General features: G+C 31.7%; 1 protein-coding gene across 1 annotated transcript; it reads right to left on the bottom strand.

The window, feature by feature from the left end:
* Positions 1–3,024: 3,024 nt before the first annotated feature.
* On the bottom strand, positions 3,025–13,817 carry LOC114368021 (putative E3 ubiquitin-protein ligase LIN-1). The gene is made up of 18 exons (XM_028325352.1): positions 13,078–13,817; positions 12,545–12,948; positions 11,523–11,595; positions 9,212–9,340; positions 8,991–9,070; positions 7,706–8,851; positions 7,388–7,529; positions 6,784–7,023; positions 6,387–6,681; positions 5,961–6,082; positions 5,307–5,426; positions 5,081–5,212; positions 4,856–4,978; positions 4,589–4,699; positions 4,362–4,508; positions 4,167–4,292; positions 3,501–3,617; positions 3,025–3,397 (listed from the first exon to the last, which is right to left on the bottom strand). Exons 1-18 carry the CDS (start codon positions 13,339–13,341, stop codon positions 3,380–3,382), a joined length of 3,789 nt encoding a protein of 1,262 aa, XP_028181153.1. The 5' UTR covers positions 13,342–13,817; the 3' UTR covers positions 3,025–3,379.
* Between the last annotated feature and the right edge of the window lie 8,139 nt (positions 13,818–21,956).

Here is a 21,956-nt window from a genome sequence, read left to right on the forward strand (position 1 = left end):
ACATTTCGCTCAAAGGGTTCAAGGGAGATGGTGCATCAAGCTGTTTCACAAGAGTTAGATTGATCCTTTCCCCCAGGATCCCAAATGAGGAAACCCTAGGAGAGTCATTATCTCCCACTACCGTCCATGTACGATTCATACTAGATTTTACCAACTGTCGACAGTCCGTCTTTGTCTCAGTAGAGTCTTTCAGTGGCATGTTTCGGTTCTCTTTCCCATTACTTAGAAAAAGTGAGTCACCGGTTCAGGTACAAGATACTATCATTACCACCTAGACAATTAGACATCCAACCCGTAATCTCAACGACCCAATTGCAAGAGCGGCTAACGATACGTCTCTATCCTTCCTCTTCGTCTCAATTTCGTTTTTCTTTTTTCTTCTCCCAAAACACTTTCTCTTTCAAGCATACACCCAAATCTGTCAAGTAAAATGATGATCCTGGACTCGTTAACCGTTAGATCTTCATGAAATTTGAGCACAAGGTTCGGAACTCATTTTCCAACATTCTCACCATTGTAATTTGCAAAAAAAAAAATCTCTGAGGTGAGAGAAATGTCCTTCACATCGTAACTTTCTTTTTCCCGCATACACCCCAACCTGTTCCAGTAAAACTGTGATCTCAGACTCGTTAACCGTTGGATCATCTTGAAATTTAAACACCATATTAGCAATTAAATTTCACATACCTACACCGTTGGAATTTGCAAAATAATGTCCACCGACAGAGAAACATCCCTCTCACGGAGACAGTAAAATGAAGGCTTTAATCTCTTCTCTTTCGCTCTAACGCTTGGAAACCCTAATAGAGCAACTAGATGAAAAGCTTGAGGAATCTTAAACAACTGCTATAGATGTCGCTATCATTGCCGAAGGGATGAGTTTATCGTAATTGAGGTTGGAATGAACATGTATAGGGATTCTTAGGGGATCAAATTTGACTTTATTTCGGGATGTTTATTGTATTGTAATTTTTCCTGTATGATTATGTGAAATTGTTTGAGGGATTTTACTCCCCATTTTGTGAGAAGCATTTATGTATAATTTGTTTGTTTTGAATAAGATTAGCGTGATAAATAATTTTATTGGGATCATGAAATTGTGATTGAAATTATGTATAAATGATAAATTGTGGGATAACATATTGCTTTGAGATTATAATATTGTTGTTGAGATTAAGTACAAGTGCAAAGTTGAACATGCGTTAATTTATGAGATACACGTAAACATGTGATGATGGATTATGACATTATGAGATGTTAAATTATGGACATAAGATTTGGTTGTGAATAAGTGTGTGATTAACACTTGATGTGACAATACTTGTGTTGTGAGCTGTGAATTATACAATAACCCGACTGGTGTTTAGCTTGAGAAAAGTATTTATGCGCAGTGTTAAAGGGAAAGTGTATGATTCCTAGTTAGGAACCTAAAGTGTTAAATTATAGTGAAATGTGTTAAACGTGTTTGAAACACGAGTGTGAGGTCGTGGGTATTGTATAATTCATGAGCCTGAGTGCAAAAATTGTGTTAGGGGTTGAACCTGAATCAGAAAGGTAGAGCCCTAACGGATTCTTCAAAGTCTAGGCCTTGGGGGTAAAAATATCGGTTTGAGTGCTCCTTTAAGCCTATGTTAATCCTATATGGTTGGAGCATTCTAGTAAAACAGAGTGACCTTGATATGGTATCACATTGCATATATACTTGAGTCTAGTATAATTATTACATAACATTTGCTAATTGTTTATTATGAATTGATGAGTGTTATTACGTCTTGAATCGAGTGTGTGATTCATGTGTAATATGATTGGTGATTGAAAAATGGATTTTAAATGATAAAGTGGTGAAGTGGTGAAGTGACATGGATTGTATTAAGTTGAGTTATGTTATAAATATTTTCATAATTTATTTTGGTTACGTCTTTGTTTATTTGTATTTTTTTAGAAATGTGATAATTTAGTGTGTTATTTGTGTTTAGATCCTATGATGATCTCAAACTTTGTGTTCGTGTGAGCAGATGACTAGGTGGATGACTTTAAAGAATCTCATGCTAGAGGACGTTAGAACACAATGCTCTGATAAGATGTGACATTGAGATATAAGTTTTTATATTAATGACATGAAGTCTTAGACGACTTTGTTTTGAGCCGAGATGATTTTATTATTCATTTGTACACATTCTATTGTGATGTTAGAAAAGTGAATTTGAGCCTTTTATCATTTTAAAATGTTTTTATTTAAATGTGTTTTGAACAATTTTAATTAAATTCCGCATTCTTATTCTTTTTATTATCAGTATATATATATATATATATATATATATGGGGTAGAGAGTGTCACAATTAAAATAATTTAAAGACCTAATTGAAAAATATAATTTAAATACCTAATTAAAAATTGTCAAATAATAAATCCAGAGATTAATTTAACTTTTAGAAGATAGAGGAATAAAAAAAATTGGTTTTAAAAGTTCATAAAACCAAAATTTGGTAATTTTCAACATACTAAAATATATCATTAATCTTTTTTTCTTATTGAGAAAAATATCATTAATCTTATAATTTGACATGTAAATATATGTTAATAAAAATTTATAGTAAGTAAATAGCTTTGAATATATAAATTATATTTTAAATTTATAATAATAATTTATATTGTGATACAAGATTATTTCAATTGTCAAAATCATTTTAAACACTACTAAAATTTAATTTAAAGGAACAGGCAAAAGATAATAGATTGAATGATAGTTAAGAAAATCAAGTAAATAGATATAGATGAAAGGATAATAGATTAAGATACTTGAAAGATTTTTTTTTTTTCTAATTGAGGGCGTAATGTATAAAATGCATAATTTCTATAAAAAAAATTAAACTATCTTTTAAACTATTGGAAATGTGTCATGAGAGAACTTGACATCATATCTTAACTCAAAATCATAAAATTACATTTGTGGATCTTTCACAATTATATGTTATTTAACTTCATTTCTATTCAAGATGTGACTTCATCTTCACACTTTACTCCAACAATAACAAATTAATAGATAGAGATTATATGTTTTGGAATATTATCTTGCTTCAGATTTGCAAACTCATGGTTGAAAGGAATAATATCACCCTGATATTTGATATACAGCATTTCCTGTACACTGAAGACAACCAAAACTATTCACACCGGTCTTCAGTCAAAATGTATATTTATATATTTACTATAGTAATCCTTGATGCAAAATTTGTACTTAAGCTAAGCCTTTGGCTTTTGTAGTCTTCAAGGCATCACAACATGACTACAGGACAGGCTCTTTGTTGTAATACTTAGCCAAAGCGTTGGAACTTGAAAGGATATGTATGTACAACTACAAACCGCAAGTTGCTCTTTCTACAGAGGGATCCAGCCCTGTTCATTATATGATTGAAGAGTTAGGAGGAGAGCAATGTCACATATAGACATTGTTTTTATTAAAATAAATAGGTAGAAAGAAGTTAGAGTGTTGCCTTACCTTGATTAGTCCCGTCTCAGTACCACAGAAAATGATGTCATTGGCTGCGAGGATGCTTGTTATCTTGCTTCCTGCTGATATTCTCCCCAACTTTTTTGGTGCCCCCCTCAACCATATCTGGTTTAGGAAGTTAATTTAAGGTAAAGAAGTTAACTTGCTGCCTTTTATTTAAATTTGGATATGGGGTAAAAATGAAGGTGAAAATTTAATGGATCAATTTTATTGGTAATATTGACCATGTTGTAAGAGAAGAAAATAATAAGGTAAAATGAATTGAGATTCTTCCGTAAGTTAAAATTAACTTATATTCCTAAGCTTTCGAAGAAGTTAGATGAAAGAGTTCCTATAAAAATTAAGTGCATAAGTTCCCTCAACTTTTACCTTTTTTATTTTCTTATTGCTAATAGAGAAATTTACTCAGACAAGGTCATTGTATAGAATTGATCCGTGCATTTCTTACCTTAACTTTTACACCATACCTAATGGCCCTTGAGTGTAAATTGGCAGAATTTATTATATGTTTCATTTAACCATATTAGTGCAAATGGTCCAACATATATACTTGTGTAGTTGTGTGCAAGATTTGATACTAGTTGTGGAGCCTATCAGGTCTTTTTGTATATCCAGTGTTTAAATTGATATTTTTTCATATATACTTTTGGCTACCTGAATGTTGTTTGGTGAAGAGCTGGAGATTAGGTACAAGAAGTCTTCTACCACTTCCATGGCCGCCACATTATCTCCTTTGTCCGTAAAAATTGAAACTTTTGGTTTCTTAGTTCTTTTCCATTCCTATATAATTCATCCATGTTAGGAGAAAGCAATTTTTTTTTTCCTTTAAGCTGAAGCTATAATTCTCACCTTGAATGTTGTGCCTTCAACATACTTATTTGCACTATAGAGCCAGTCTCTATATGCTACTACTGCATTGATGGGCTTACTTTGCTTCCTCCAACTCCTTGTTGGGGGTTTGATTTCTAGTTCACGGTTGTGTGTTGTGGAATACTCCTGAAACAAAGTATCATGTCATGCTTGTACTTTATTGGCACTAGAAATCTAGAATGCATGTCAAACAACAAAACACTAACCTGTATGCTTGAATCTGTGCATCCAATATATAACTTTCCTTGAGCCACTGTCATGCACTTCACATGCTTACCTTTCAAAATATCTTTGGTCACTCTTGATTCATTAACTAGCTGCAAATGGTTAAAAAGATAAATGGATCTATTACAATAGCCTCAACTTTTGATAGTACGTTATAGAGAGGATTTAGTGGTATATATATGTGTGTGTGTGATTTTGTTTTGTTCAGTGTAACATGTCACAAATCATGGCAAGTTTTGAAGCATCACCTTTAATCCGTGGCTTTCGCTAATTGCAAAAATTGTTTCACCATGTGCACGCAAATGATGAATTGGTTCCTTCAATGCTATAACTTCAACACATTCCAGCTTTCTCTGGATCATTTTCCAAACCTATTTTATGCATGAAATTATAAGATAATCAGTTCATTTTTGTTGCTAGAGATCTTGGTAGAGAAATAGAAAGTGGTGACCATGAAATAAGTTTAAATTTACCCTTATGGTTTTATCAGTGGAACCGCTTAAAAGGCTGTCTGACGGCTCATGAAGTGAAAAGCATGTCACAGACTTCTTGTGCTCTTTAATGTCCCATACAAGACTGGCTGAGTGCCCCCTAATATCCCAGACCTATAACTCAGAATGTCATAACATGATTTAGCATGTAGTCTATATATATGAAAAAATGTGAAACTCTGTAAGAATCATATCATGTGTTCCTTGCCTTGATTGATCCATCTGAATATCCACTGAACAGCAATCCCTTGAAATATATGAGGGACCAAACTGCTAAGCTTAAGCCACAACCTGCCTCTAGGATTTGTGTGTGAACACAAGAAATACGCTGCTCTTACCACCACGATGATTTGAGTGATGTCACAAAATAAATCAGTAAGTGATAGTTATGCTAAATATATAGGCAGCAAAACTGCAAGAAGCTCAAGAATAAGCTCCTAAGAGCCATATCATAAATCAGTTACTTATATGGTAGTCATCTTTTAACCCTTGCTATTTTTATTTTGCCCCACAGTTGGTCTAATTTAACCTTAAGCTTATTGTTCATATCCAATGCCTGACCACTTTTTATCTTTTACTTAAATGATGCATCCTTAAGCTATTCCTTTATTAGCTTCAGAAGCCCATATATTTCCAGTTAAAATGGTCTGACCATGAAAATTCTCCCATCACGGATGCTGGCTTACATATTTTAGGCACCAAGGAAGTCCTCAAAATGTCATGATATTCATGCAATGAATTAAAGTTCTTGGTTACTAAACCAATGGTGGAGCATCAATCATGTTAATTATGGGAAATTTTCATAAGTTCTTCTATAATATTCATGCAAGTGGTTCAACTTAGTACATGAATGATTACTCACTGATATGTTTGGCAGCAAGAAATCGGCTACTCTGTGTAATTCCTCAGCCATCCAAATTACATTTGAAAGGCGTCTTAGTGATTCCTTTACTCCTTCTGAGAAATGCATTAGTTTTTGCTTTCCTACATGAAAACGATGTCTGACTTAGTTGAGGAAATTGATAATTCATGATCAAGAAGTACTCTTTCATTCATTCTAAGATTTTTTGTTTAAAAGAGAATAGGTGATTTTCTTTTTTCTCAAGTCAATCCTCTGACAGAATGCTCACAGGACTGCCTTAAACTTCTACATAAGTTGAACGCCATTTGAATGAAAAAGACAAAGCAAAAAAATCATATTTGTAATAAATATGTACAAAATTTCTTTGTTTATAACTATTTTGTGTTTATTAATAGTGTAAGACATAAACTATGTTGAGGACAATACCTTTCCCAGAGGCATAATTAAACATGCACATGCATGCTAGAAGCCTTTCCTCTGACTCTATCCCAGGATGCAGAAACTGCTCAATTCCACTTAGTATAACCTCAGATGCAGAATAACTTATGCTGTCTGGGCTTTTTGATATTTGAAAACCAAGCCATGAAATGGCTATAAGGCAGTCTCTAGAAACCCTCTTTATCTTGCTTCTTAGCACCCTCTCTAAAGTATGGAAGACAGAATCCCCATGGCTTATGATACATTTGGAAATTTTACTGCACCACAAATCTGTGCTGGTATCCTGCATGTAATGAAATTTATTCATCTTTTTAAACATGCTACGTAGCACAAATCATGCATATACTTTAAACTTCATGACACACAAACCCTTTTGGAAGCTTACCTGTAGACTCTGATCCAGCCAGTTGAAGTTTCTTATCATATTCTGGTGATAGGGAGAGGTCAAGCCTGTCTTTCTCAGCAACCATGCAGCTGTGTATGGTTCTCCTGTCCAAGCATATGTACCAGCAAGATTCGATAGAATGGATGTAGATAATATCTGTTCTGAGCTTTCTTCAGATGTCATTGCTCTGAGAAGGATCTGCACTGCTTCTTCTCTGAAGATGCCTTTATCAGGGAAGTTCTGCATGATAATTTTGTTTTGTTAGTAATTAATGGCTTCAAATTTCACATATTATCTTGCCAAAGTCATTTGGTCAAATTCCATATATCCAAGTCTAAGATTTTCATGAAAAAAAGTTCAATGGCTTTATGCAAAATGTATCATTTAGTGACTTCATATACAATGTTTACAAACTTCTAATATGTTAGACCCACATGATATCTCCTTTTCATAAATATTATTATTGGTTATTATTAATTATGAAACTCATGTAAAAGAAATGGAATGAAATTTTCCTGTATACTGACTTAATATCTTTGTTCCTTTGTAGGAGTTTAATGATTGAAATTCATGAACTGTAGACATATTTTTATGAATTTAATACCAGTATGTCTAACTGAAGCAAAATATTTGCTGCTAAAAGCTGGTGATCAGGTTGTAACTGATGTGCACAATGCAATAGTATCTGCATGATATTGATGCTGCTTTCTTGCTGTATACGCTGCAGCAGACTAATAGCTGATGATCTGAAAGAAATGAATCACAGTTACAGAAAACTCTCTTTGGACAAGGATTACAACAAATATATGAACAGAGCCAACAAATATATCGGATCTACTTGTTAAATACATATTTGCTACAAATGCTACTCAGTTATATTCAAATAAAATGCAAATTAAATATTTGGCTGCATGGTATATACCGTGGTATGCAAAGGATTTCATGAAAAAATTCAAGAGCTGTGCATTTGGCGCGTGTGTTTTCTGATTGCAGAAGGTGGATAAAGGGAGCAAGAGGAGTAAATTGCGACACATACTTTCTGCACTGGGCATCATACTGCATGCATTTTATAAGAATAGTAGTTAAAGAGAAAAATTCTTCTAGATTATCATTCCTGGCAACTTCTAAAAATCCGCTGAGAACATGAGGAGAACTGATGGTGGCCAAATGCATGTTATTTGTGGCATAGTCAAATGAAGTTACTAGTTCTTCGATGATCATCAATGATGCTGCATGAGGTGTCAAAAGAAGTGACTCTTGCTTATTCTTGTAACTATTTGAAGTGCATACAATCTCCACTAATATTGGCAGAAGTTCCAATGTTTTTATATCTATAGGTGAAGGATTTATTAAATAGATTAGAATTGCTGCCTCATGGACATTTTGTTTTAGAGCACTTGCCAGATCACACAACCTTAAACCTTTCTTCTTGACGTCTTCTATAATTGACTTGTTCCTTGAAATTATTGTTGTCAGAATAGATACTGATGCCCTTATTTTTCTTTCTTCTTTGGAAGTAGAGATAGCTATTAGCAGCTCATCCAAAATCACATCCTTTAAGGAAGCATAAGTAGCGCCCGATGAACTAATCAAGCTCTCATAAATTGATGCAATGTCTACAGTATATTCTTCATCACATTTTCCTAATACCTCTGAATAATGTAGTTCTGAAATTCTCCTTTCAGTCAGTTCTGACAAGTCCTGCAGGGAATATCTTCTGGAGTTTGAACAACAAACTTCATCAAACTTTCCTAGGCTATATAATCTTTGTATCTCAGAACTTTCTTCATGATTTTTCTGGCTTGGCCTATGTTTGCAAGCAGATGTAAATGTTACATGATCAAACAATTTTTTTGGCTGCGATGCATCCTCATTTAATTCATCCTCTACACGGCAATTTAAGAGAGTATTTCCTGTTTTATCTCTGTATTTTGAGATAGATAAGGTAAAATCTTCTATAGACCTGTTGAATCTGCTAGAATCAAACTTAATTATGTTTCTTTTGTCCAACTGTTCTTGCATTGGATGTTGATGAGCTTGAGGCAAACCAGAGTGTTGTTGTAGCTTCCTGTGAAGGTCAAATATACGAAATTCCATGAGACAATTATAAACTATAGTGTAGAGTTAGCTTCTGTAGGATTAGATTAGAGATGAAGTTTGAGAAAAACAAAGAAAATGCAGTTGATAAGACTGTTAAGGAGTTAAACCAGTTGTAGATTTCTGGTGGTAGATCATCTGCTTTTGTTATTGTGGTTTGTATATAAAATTTTCTGTCATCCACATTTTCCTGAAAATGAACCGAGATGAGTTAACAACTTAGTATCCACTTTCAGATTCCTGTATAGTTGTTTTGCTTATAAGATCAAAATTTGACAAACAGGCATATTTTCAGGGGGTTATGTCAGCAAGAAATCTTTTGAATTGTTACCAAGTCCTTTCTGTCTCTAAAATCCTTATAGCATGCATCCCCTGATACCGGTGTTTTAGAGTGTGTTTCTATCATCATATCTTTGAAGCATTTGAGGCTTGAAATTGTTTGGTCCTCTTTGCCGTGATACTGCACCGGTTTCAGTTGTTTGAGGGCTTTTGTTAGGAACCAAGAAGTGAAATGAGGAAGAAAATAAAAGATTTTATTGACTAGTAAGAAAAGAACAGAAAATAGGAGAGAAAACTCTCCTCAAAGGGTTTCCCCTTTACAAAGGATTTCTCCTTTCACAAAGAACTAATGCTCAATCTACAAATGATAAGATCCCCCTCTCTCCTATCCTTTGTCCTCTATTTATATCTAATAAACCCCTCTAACTAACTAACTAATTCATTAGTAGTCTAACTATATTAACTAACTCTTCCTTCTCCTTATATCCTAACAATACACCCCTCCTAAAAATCAATCTTGTCCTCAAGGTTGGAATCTGAAAACTGGAATTTCACACTGAAACTTCCTAAAGTTTTGTCTGATTGCTGGAAAACAATTGCACCCCTTGTAGCTTAACTAGGAACGGCCCACTACCCCTGCATGCAAACTGAGGTCCGGTGGCTTCGGTGGTGGGAGGGACAAGAGTGGACTCCATATAACTTTAATCAGCTTGACTGGCTCATTACATTCCTTTTGCCTTAGCTCCATGGCTAAGCTGTCAGTCATAGATGCAACAAAATTTAATGCTAAAGGCTCACCCAAAAATTAGACATTCCAAGATTCCAGCACCATTGTTGTTCCAACCACCTTCATGAATGATTTTTGTTTCACCATAACAATCTTTTTATGGAAATCTGAATCTTGAAAACAACGTGGCTTGGTTGAATCACCAGCTTCGACTTCCTTTTTGATTAAATCTGTGATTGGGTTATCAAGAAAATCGTCTTCGCAACCCACATTTGTCACTCTTTATCGATGGATCAACTTCTTCCTTCATGACCTTTTCAATCTTTTTTTTCTCTTGCTAACTTTGCTTCATCATTTTTTGTTTCTTCTCCACCACAAAGGGTGTGGTTCTTGATTACTGAACCTTCTTTACTTCTGTTTTCTGATTTCAAGAACTGCAATGGGTCACTATCACACTCAAAACTGCTACCCTTCAAATCAGTTCCCCCTTCTATGCTTCTATCAAAGCTGGGTAGTTCCACCTTTCTTGCCTAAGAACTAGCCTCTGTTTCACTGAATTCTGACCCACTTCCCTCCATGCTATTTTTGTCTTGTTGAGAGGCATGGGAATCAACTTCTTCATTCAATATCTTGCGCAACATGTGTTTTCGCTCTAAAATGTTGGTCCTCCCTTTCAAGAACTCTGTTGAAGTCTCCCATTTTTTTATGTGGATTTTTGTCTCAGTTGGCTTTTCTTCCTTCAAGATACTCAATCTTTCAAAGATGAGGTTACCATGGCGATCTCCAAATCTTTTTATCAAAGCTGTGAAAAATGACTCCCAATCTGAATCTGGGTTGTTTTGGCTCCAAATGTAGAGCCAATATGTCGCAGCACCCTCCATACTCATGAATGCATATTGCAGCTTATGAAATGAAGGAATTTCTTGTACCTCAAAGAATTTTCCAGCCCTAGCAATCCAACCAATTGGGTCTATCCCCATGAACACTGGCAGCTCCACCTTCTTAGCTCAAATTTGCACTTCTTCCATCTTTATCACTGGCATCCCCTCGAAGATCCGACAGGTCGGACCAATTTGTTAGGAACCAAGAATTAAAATGAGGAAGAAAATAAAAGATTTTATTGACTAGTAAGAAAATAACAGAAAAATAGGAGAGAAAACTCTCCCCCAAGGATTTCTCCTACACAAAGGATTTCTCCTTTTACAAAGAGCTAATGCTCAATCTACAAATGATAAGATCTCCTTCTCTCCTATCCTTCTTCCTCTATTTATATTTAATAAATCCCTCTAACTAACTAACTCATTAGTAGTCTAACTATATTAACTAACTCTTCCTTTTCCTTATATCCTAACAGCTTTCTTGTGACCTTCATATTCAGCAATATCCATGCATTGTTTTGACTCATGTTCCATTGTATGCATCACATTTTGAGAATCAAGTGGATGAATCTTTTCATACTGCATACTCATATCTCAAAATTTAGGGGAAATGAAAGGGGAACAAGAAAGAGAAGTTGTTGAAGCATCTATGATCTAACACTGTAGGTTTCCAATTGTATACTATAAAGTATGGAAGCGTTTAAATGAAATAATTTGTTATGTTATTGTCAGTAATAGAAATAAATAACAAAGCTTACCATATTGCAACTTTTCAATCTTGGTTCGTGTTGAATTGAAGTTGAAGAAACACAGCTAGTATTTGGTACATCCCTGTTCGCAATAGTAACTTATTTTTAGATGATACAGTAACATTCTAAAAATCCATTGTCTTACTTCAACAAATCAAACAGTATCTTATGTCAGTTATGTGTTTCTTGCCAATGATATCACTACGTTCTCCTCTTTATCTGTATTTTGTCATTAATTATTAGGAAAAAAAACAACTATGGATTATGACTGAACTTATTTTATTATATTCACTAAATGTTTAACATATTTCAACCTAATTCACCATTAAAATTAACTGCAATTTTATTGTTACTCCTCAAACCTAACCATTTTGTCTTTGGAATAGTATTGTTAAAAAGATGCTTTTAGATGGAACTGTTATATTAATTACCTAATGGTGAGTGGAATGGAATAGACTCACCATTCAATTGTTTGGATATATTTGCAATGGAATGAAAAAAAAAAAAAGTGGTTTCATTCCATACCCCCAAATTGCAGAGCAAGAAAAAAAGAGGTATTAGATGAAATGAAATTCCATTACATTCCATCCTATTTTAAACAATTCAAACAATTGAACCTAGTATCATTCTATTCCACCCCTTTCCATCAATCCTAACATAGCCCCTAAGTCTAGCTCTCAAGTTCTAGACTTCATGTGGTTTACATTTTTACTCCATACTTTTTGCCTGTTTTAGTTGAAATGTGTGTGAGGGAATCTCTTTGGTTTTGGAACTCTCATTCTCATAATTAAGTTAACATGAGTATTTACCAGCATTACTTTGGCTACATGTCCCCCTCAAATAGAAACTTGAAATTTGCTAAATGCCTAAATGGCTAAATCTAATCATTTATCTATGTCACAGAAAACAACATTGCATTTTCTGGTTTTAGTTTGAATTTCTTCCTCAAACCATTGGAACTTCAAGACACACTAGGTTCCACTTATTGAGCATAATGTGAAGTTATGTTGAACAGCAAGGATTAATCTTACACAGACCGTGGTGATTGTTTGCTGCAATAACTGCGCCACCACGGAGTCTCTCCATAAAGCATGACCTGGTAATACACAAGGCACTCCTTGTACCTCCTTGCCACCTCCCTAATTGCTTCATCCATTTCATCCTCAGAAGACACCGATTCCAAACTTCTAGTGCTACTGTTTCTCTGCATCATGGTGATGCTTGATTGTGGGAAAAGACTTTCACAAAGTTGTGATGCAAATTCTGTCCAAACAAGTTTTGGTGAGACCAAAACTGCTTGAAGAAAATGCAGTACTGCCTGCCACTCATCTCCCTGGAGCTTCCTAACCACTGAGAGGTAAAAGTAAGAGCAGCACACCAAGTAACGGTTCGGAATTGTGGCGGTGACCTCTTCCTCATCAAGCATTGCTGGCACCTGGAGATATAAGGTTGGTTGGATGATTAAGGGAGAAGGAAAAGGTTGCGGGTTTGATCTTCTCTACTAACAAAACTAACATTCTAATAAACTAACATTTGCCGATCAAAAAAATAAAATTGCTGGCACCTGAAGCATTTGTTCTGAGTTCCTTAGCCTGAAGGTTCTTTCTTCTGGCTGTTTAGCTTGAATTGCAGCTTCAATGCTGTCAATGCCCCAGTAGAGATTGGACAACACTGATTGCTCAGAGAATTCAAAGAATTCCTGCTTCTGAATCCTCAACTTGGAGGTGCATCTTAATTTTAGACCATTCCTGGTTTTCTCATCTTCCAAGGTGTCTTGAATGAACCTGTTGATTGAAACAAGCACCCACATGTATTTGAGGTCTAACATCTCGTATAGCGTGTTTGGAAACTCGTTCAGAAGTAAGATATCACGCTTGAGACGTGAAATCTATAATAACTATTAGCTTCTTAAAATCACATCCGAAACGTGAAACCAAACACGCTAATAATAATGGTCTTGAGATTATATATATCAATGAGGGAGATGAATTGAATTGAAGAGGAAGTTGGAGGCTTGTGATGATTGGAAATGTTGATATTGTTGAGTTTGAGTACTTTGGTGTTGAATAATGTGAGAGAGTAGTTAATGCAAGTTGTGTATGTGATTATAGATTAGAGGTAGAGAGGTTTAACATCTGGTAGCAGTTTCCTCCCGTGACTGTTTTTAACAAGATTCCAAATTTCGTTGGCCCTTTAATCTTGTATTGCTTTCAGACAAAAAAGAGACCGTTGTCTTTCCTTTGAAAGGGAAAAGGTTCAAAACATGAAAACCATTATAGTGCTCCACTTCACGTGTACCTTATCACTATGGCTTTTTCTTTCTCTTTACGTTTTTTCATTGCCGACTCTCCATAATGCTAAATGCTCATACATACTCTTGTTTATTTATATATCTCTTTAACATTTATAAATTTAAGTGTATGTATAAATTAGCTTGTGTTCTATCATTTATGTGCTGTGCAGTAGACAGATATCACAGGAAAGAGATGAAATCTAGTACACGCTAAGAATATTGTAGTTGTAGGGTAAATTAGGTTGTCGTCTTAGGTTTAATTATTTGCTACCACTAGTGGTTCATTTGATGATCACACATGCACAAACTATGTGCTACAGGCCTTGAAAATTAAAATATTCAATTCACATTTACAAGCACTTTTTTTTTTGTAACATACATTTACATGCATTTTGAAATTGCTTTCTAAACATTCATGGCCTAAGGGGAAAACATTTCTTATATATTCTTTGTGCTTCAATTTGTAAAGCACTTTTCTTAAACAGTTTTTATTATCTTTATTTTTCGCAAACTGATAAATCCTTTGAGATGGCACTACTGTAAGATTTCACGGGAGATACAAGGTTGATCCAGAGGTTGGGAGAGGTCGCGGGTTCGATCCCCCAACTAGCATTTCTAAAAGAAACTAACATTTCCAAATAAAAAAAAATTTGTAAGATTGAGCTTGGACTTCTGCAAATCGCTTCAGGGAAAATTTTCTGTACCTTTACCTGTGGTCCTGTGAACATTGAAATGTTAGGAAAAACTGTAATATGTCAACGTTAGAGTCATAAGCTTAATGGTTTTGGTTAGCTTATTAAGCACTTATTAAAACTTTTCACACTGGTTTATTTTGATATGTTTCATGTACCAACTTAATAAAAATAAGTTTTTTTAAAATAAAAAAGGGTCGTAAGTCATTTTGTAAACTTAACCAAACACTTACTCTAGTGCTTATATGATAAAATATACCAAATAAGTGTAAATTAATTTGGGTCAGCGTTTTTTAAATTGATTTTATAGTAGAGTGATTTGTATTTAAATGTTTTTTATTCTAAAAGTAAATTAACATTAAATTTTAGTATAAACTTTTTATCTAATACAAAAATGATCTAAAGTTAATTTAGTACAAAATTAATTTTAGATTCAGAATTAATTTCTCAACATACAAGTCCAATTACTTAAAATTATATTAATTGATATTTCAACCTAATTTTAGAACATAAGATATAAATCTAAACACAGATTTAATTTAATATAGCTCTTCTAAAAGCTTCCTAATTAACATAGAGTTTGTCTCCAATGTAGACTGTCAAGATCATATTACCCTTTAAACTATATTACAAGCAAACATAACCTTGCTTTGAAATTCAGAATCTGTAGCATTTAAAAGAAACTGATCAGAATTCAGCAGGGCACACCTGTAAACATTAGTGGTTGTTATGTCAATTTAGAACTTGGAAGTATTGAGGGTGAAATCCCTCTCAAAGCTGGAATTGCCATAGACTTTGATTCTTTGACAACTGTGCCCTCGTGGCTCCACAGAGAGTATGTTGACCTGTCAGGACAAAATTCATCATGACCTGACTGGACCATTTCATCTATAAGCATTCATTCTCAGCTTCCCTCCCAGTGCCATTCCTCCTGCAACATTCTGCTTATTCACGGGACATTTAACAGAATACTAATTTCACTTGCACCTTCCTTGTATACATAATTATTGGAAACAAAATTCCTTTTCTGTTCATTTTGATGATGAAGTACAACTTAATCAATGTTCTTGTTTAGTTGATATTTGAATGAACAGTTTAAATTGTTAAAATAAGTTATGAATAATATAAGAATTTAACTGGAATACACTTATAAAAGTTTTTTACAATGTTAATTAACCAGTTTAGTATTTGTTAAGGTCATTAAATGAGACATAACAGATTATTGGGATGTATTTTTCTTGGTTGATGGCTATGAGCCGATTAAACGTTGTATGTAATTTTTTTTTCGGGTTATCTAATACCCAATTATCAATATATTATACTTCCTTTAAAAAATAGATTACACTTAATTTGCCGATTAAAAAAACAATTTAGTATTTAGTATTTTCTACTAAATTGGAATCGTTGAGAATTGTTGATTTAATGATACTTATTTTTAAGTTACCATTACACTGGTACTAAAATATAAAGAGGGGGTGGAGGAATCATTAGGGGGTGGGGGAGCCATTACATAAGTTTGTGTATCAAAAGTTGTTTGACGCAAATAATTCGATTCTTTGGATTTCTTAATTATGATCTAAGGTTCGATCTCGATTTGAGTATGAAATCATTACTAAGGTATTATTATGTCTCAAAATGGACTAATCAACCTAGGAGAAGATTAGTTGGTGTTAGATAAAAAAAAACTCTAGATACCTCATTGTTAAAAAGAAAATATGAGATTTGTGTTGAAAGGAATTAACTATTAGAACAATGTTTTCAAATTGATTATCCATGAAAAGGGTATTTGGGACTATGATTCTATTATATATCAGATAAGATTTTAGGACTATGACCATAGAGATCCAATGATCTTTTTTTGCTTGGGACAAAAAAAAGAACAGCATTGTATATTCGTATTTGTATTTTATGGTGGCTTTAATTTCCAATAATATGAGGCTATAATCTGTAATGAAAAGGACTTTAAAGTTGGGAAGTGATGAAAGCCATTCATTTATTGGAATAACACTCTAAAGGAACTGTGTTCCTCGCCATTCATATTTCATAACATTGACCCGGTACCCCAAAAGTTATGAATAATATAGAAATTCCATCGTACTGCAAATTTATTTGATGTTTTAAAATTAAAAAGTCACTTACAATAAAGAAATCCCGTCGACAGTGAAGGATTTGAAACAACAGAAAAACTATTTTCATTAAATGTCGTATCACAAGAGCATGTTCACAGCAAAGTTGGAGTAGTTTTTTAATTTGAGTTTGGTGGTATTAGAAGATAATGAAATAAAAATTAGTTTTGTAATTTTATTAGATTTGATTTTTGTGTTTCTTTTTCTGCCTTGTCTTATGTTTTCATTCATTCGTATTTTGATTCTCATTGATAATGTATTGATCTTTACCTTTTTTTTCCCCATTAAGTTTTAGTTCTAATTAAATATTAAAGAGTGAGGCTGCATTTGATACATACAAAGGTACAATATAGGATAAATACTAACGTTATAAGACAAATTTTTATCGTATGAATTGTTTAGTAGATAATAAACATCACAAATAAAATAATATGAAATTTATTACGGTGTCATTTTAAGTATTAATTATCTTAATATAAATTTTAATAAATATATTAATATAATAATGAATAATCGTGACAACAATAATAATATCATGACATGACAATAATAATAGTAATAAAAATTATGGTGTTATTAATAATAATAACTCAATAAAGATGTTGAAGGTAATAATAATGGTGTTAAAGAAAAGACAAGAAGAAAAAAATATAATTATTACATGAGAAATAAAAACAAGTATTTTATACTTAAGACAAAAAGATATCTTATGTTTTATCTTTTTCTTTTGTCTAGGTCAAAAATGGTATGTGTCTTTCAATTTATTGGATCATAGACTAATTACATTAGTATTGTGTGACTATCATTGATTCAAGAGAATTTAACACATATTAAAAATTCAATATAAATTTTCTCGTTAAATAATTAGAGAATCTCATATTTTATTTGGTAACAACAAAGTTGAATTTTTGTCTTATTTATCATCTTCATTTGATTTGTGTTAATCATGACTTTTAAAAAATAAAAAATTAAAAAGTTATATTTATACTACTCCATACCATACTTTTTAGCATATTAAATAAATCCTAAAAATATTACTCAAATTGTATTTAGATCTTGTTAAATTTTATCCAATTTACATTGAATTTGGTTTATATTTTTTATTTGCCAATTTTTTGAAGTTTTTTTTAATAAAAAATATTAGAAAATTTATAACAACTCATAAATCATTTTCAAGTGAACTAACTATCCAAAAGGTATATATATTTTCTTTTATTGAACCATCTCTCTTTTCTTTCATTTCATGTTTCACACATTAGTGAAATTGGATTTTAATATAATTCTTTGTCATATACTTTTTCTTTGTTACACTGACGTTTTGATCCACTGTCAAAAACTTTAATTTGTATTTATTTTTTGTTTAAATATTCTTTCTGTAATTCATCTTTTCTTTACTTTTGTTCGGGTAAAAAAAATTGTTTTAGTATTTCTAAAATGTGTTTATTTTATTTTTAATTCTTAAAGTAATTTAAATAATATTTTTTCCTATCCAAAACGTTAGCTAAAACACTTGAAGAAAAAAATAAAATAAACACATTTTATTAGGATTAAATGAAAAAAAATTAAAAAAATAAAAATAAAAAAAACATTAAATTACAGAAACAAAAAATGCATTTAATCATTTATTTTTTGTTTAAGATTAAAAAAATAATTTTGTGGCATAACATTATTTGAATTTTTTAAGTTACGAATTTTTTTCTTAAAAAATACTAGCATTCTTTTGACGTTTTTAAAGATTTAAAATTACATAAAATATATTCTTAAAGTAATTCTTAATTAAAAATAAAAGCAAAGGAACCCTTGCATATAATTGATTAAAGTCACGTATATTTAAGACTTTACGATTACTCCAAACACTTGTAATATATTTTTTCTTTTTTCTAACACCCCGTGATGTGTTATTTTTTATTGCTGCATTTAAATCAATCCTAGCTAATAATCAAAACCCTTCGTATATGAGCCAACAATAAAATTAAATAAAACTTCACACCAATAAATATATTTTTATAAACATAAAATATTTGTAAAATTAATTTTATTGTTGAAAGATAGATATACTTAATAAATTTTAATTTTATATTAAAATTATTATTACATAATTTTTATCTTTAATTTTTTAGTTTCTTTTTCTACAATAAATTAATTAATTTATTAAATACTAAACCAAAAATCGTAAATATAAAAGTGTTTAATGAAAAATAATAAAATAATCAATTTTAAATGAGTTAAATAAGTCAAAATTAAATATATTTTTTAAGGAATCAAATCTAAATATGTAATTTAAATCACTTTTATGAATGAAGCAAATTTGAACACTATGGATCTAGTATGTATTTTTCGTAAACTAAAGTTAATCTTCAAAAGCATTTAGTTTAACTTGGCTTGTTTACACAATTCTAATCATGGCAGGACTGCCAGCTTCCTGGTGTGAAATACAATTCTTGGGTTGTTTTCATGAATATGGATAATCAATTAGTCATAATTAATTAAGTCACGCTAGTTATGTATTCACGAGATTGCTTAATTTCTATCCCAGTCGCCATATGATCTCATAATTGGTTCAATTATTGGGTAAATCCAAAGATCTATTTGTCATCACTCTAATGTAATTAGACCCTAAGCAAAAAAAAAAAAGATAATTAATTATGATAAAAAAAGACCCTAAGCAAAAATATTGAAGAACCAGAAAACGCAATTTGAATTTAATTTGTTGTTGACCATCGAGAAGATCCAACCGAAGAGAGAGATGCATTTATGGTATCTGTAGGTAAGGTGATAATTAATTATATAGTGTAGTTAACTCGATCTTATACTAGTATTGTTTATTTTTGCTGCAGCTTATACCAGTAGTATATAGCTCAAATATGTTTTTAGTTGGTATAAATATTGAAATATTTAAAATTTATTTTTGTATATTTTTTAAAATATTTTTTATTTTCATAAAATATAAATGTGATATTTTTGCTCAAATTTAAATTCAAAAAATTTGATTCTATATATCAATATGAGCAGATAAACATATCAAGTTCAAGTTTTAGTTGACATGTGATAATAACTTACCATTGAGATATAAGTTCAGATTTTTTGAATTTAGTTTCTAACAAAAATATCAAACATTTACAAGACGAATGCATGCTTGAAATTTCATAAGGACGAATTTTGAATATTTCAATATTTATATAGACGAAAAATATATTTTAACCTAAAATAAAATAATGGTATTTTCTCCCCTTTCTTGTGTCCATCTCTTTTTCTTATTTGTTTTCTTCATTTTCTATTATTCTACTTTTAAAAGATTTCTTTATTTCCACTTTTCTATTTATTTAGAATTAAGATAATATTTAATTATTATTATTATTTAATTATACCCTTATTTTTACTTAATTATTACATATTTTATACATTTATCATAAATAAATGAGAAATACTAAATGTCAGTTTAACAAGTTAAAATAATCACAATATAACCAAAAATATTAATTACATCCTTTTTCTTAGTATAAATATTATCATCTTAAAAAGTAAGTAAAAAAACGTAATAAGTTATGATCTGCTAATGGAGTTCCTTCTCCTAGCTCTCGGTACATCTTTGCTTAAAATACGTATCACTCAACCTAAACGTAAAAAATAAAGGCGTACAATATGCTTAGGTCAACCTTTAAGGTGTGATTTTTCATGTCAACCAAGAAACAATTAGTTATAATTTCTACCTTCTTAAGCAAAATTATTATTTTTCAGCATAATTTTTCTAATTATCTTAACTAGCTCATGAGGGTTGTCTTCACATTATATGTTTTATCTTGACACTAGTTTTTTTACTAATTGATAGTAACTCAATGGTATAAAGACGAAGGTATGTAATCATTCAACACCAAACAATAATAATTGACGAAGGTATGTAATCATATTTATAAACATGGAGACATCAAGCAAATTAATTAAAGAAGAAGGTATGTAATCATTCAAATACCAAACAAATTAAGATCCTTACTATCTTAGGCATCAAAGTTTCCTTTGCAGTTATCCCACACATCACCCGGATTGAGAGATTGGTATGAGGGATCAGATTGAAACAAACACTAAAGATAGAGATAAGGAGCTCGAATATACCGGAACTCGGTAAGAACACCAAGGTTTGTAAAGTTCTAGTTCCACTATGTGGTCCCAAAATTGAACGTTATGGCACTTGGACTCTTGCATTTTTTCCCATGTTTTTGTGACAAAATCCAAAACTCAAGTGTGTCTCCATTACATATCGAATAATAATAATAATAATAATAATTGACGTGTATTACACTCCCATATGATATAAGTAGAAATTTGGTAAATATATATTTTCCATGCATGAGCTAATAGTACATAAAGATATTTGTCTTGTAGTGGTGATATACGAAAAACTGACTAGGTAAAAAGTTTGGTTTCAATGGTTGTAAACAGTTAACCAATAACTGTTAGCTGAAGTTCCAGAACATGGTAGCTTGTCACTTCAAACCTTCACTTGGACAAAAGGAAGAAAACAAGTTTCTCTCGTACAGCTAGTTAGAGCTTAAATCGGCACTAGCTAGTAGGCTTTCTTTTCTTCTTTTTTTCATTGGTGTTTGGCTTTTAATTTTGAATAATTATGATAAACCATCAAACTATTTGTAAATTAAAGCAGAGCAAACCAAAGAGTTGGTAAAGTAACATTATATGTTTAGAGTTACTGTAATATTCTAGTCTTAATTGTGAAGTTTCTGTGAAACAAATTACATGATCTGCAGTCATTTTTAATTAACTCCATCAATTCTAAATACAAAATACGTGCACAGGCCTCTACCTAGCAACCTTAATCATTATAGTTTGATTCGACTTCTAAATATAAATCGATGTTAAACTTAGAGTTAATTTCTCAACATAAAGTCAAACAAACATGCCAACATTTATTTAAAATATAAATCCAAAGTTCTTACACTTGCTAACGAATGCCTAAGACATTAATTAAGAAAATATATTTAATATGGAAATTATAAGAGTTTAAAAAAATGTGAAAAACATACTTTTGTGCATCCTAATAATTTGTTTTTTTTCTTCAATTCATTAACCAATGTTTAAAAAAACCTACATGTAACATTTAGCTAAATCCAAATATTAGCTGACAATGGACATCACATCAATCTGAAACTGCTACCCGGCACTCATTTTGAGGCAATTAAGGCAACAAAACAGTATTGATTGAAACTTCCTCGTAGTCCCATTTTTTTGGTCCACCTATTTAATCTCTTCATACTATTTTTTTCGTCCTTTAGCACTTGCAAATGTAACACAAGTGACAAGTTCATTTCAATAATCAATA

This window comes from Glycine soja, chromosome 9 (genome assembly GCF_004193775.1).
Source record: "Glycine soja cultivar W05 chromosome 9, ASM419377v2, whole genome shotgun sequence".
Taxonomy (NCBI): Eukaryota; Viridiplantae; Streptophyta; class Magnoliopsida; order Fabales; family Fabaceae; genus Glycine; species Glycine soja.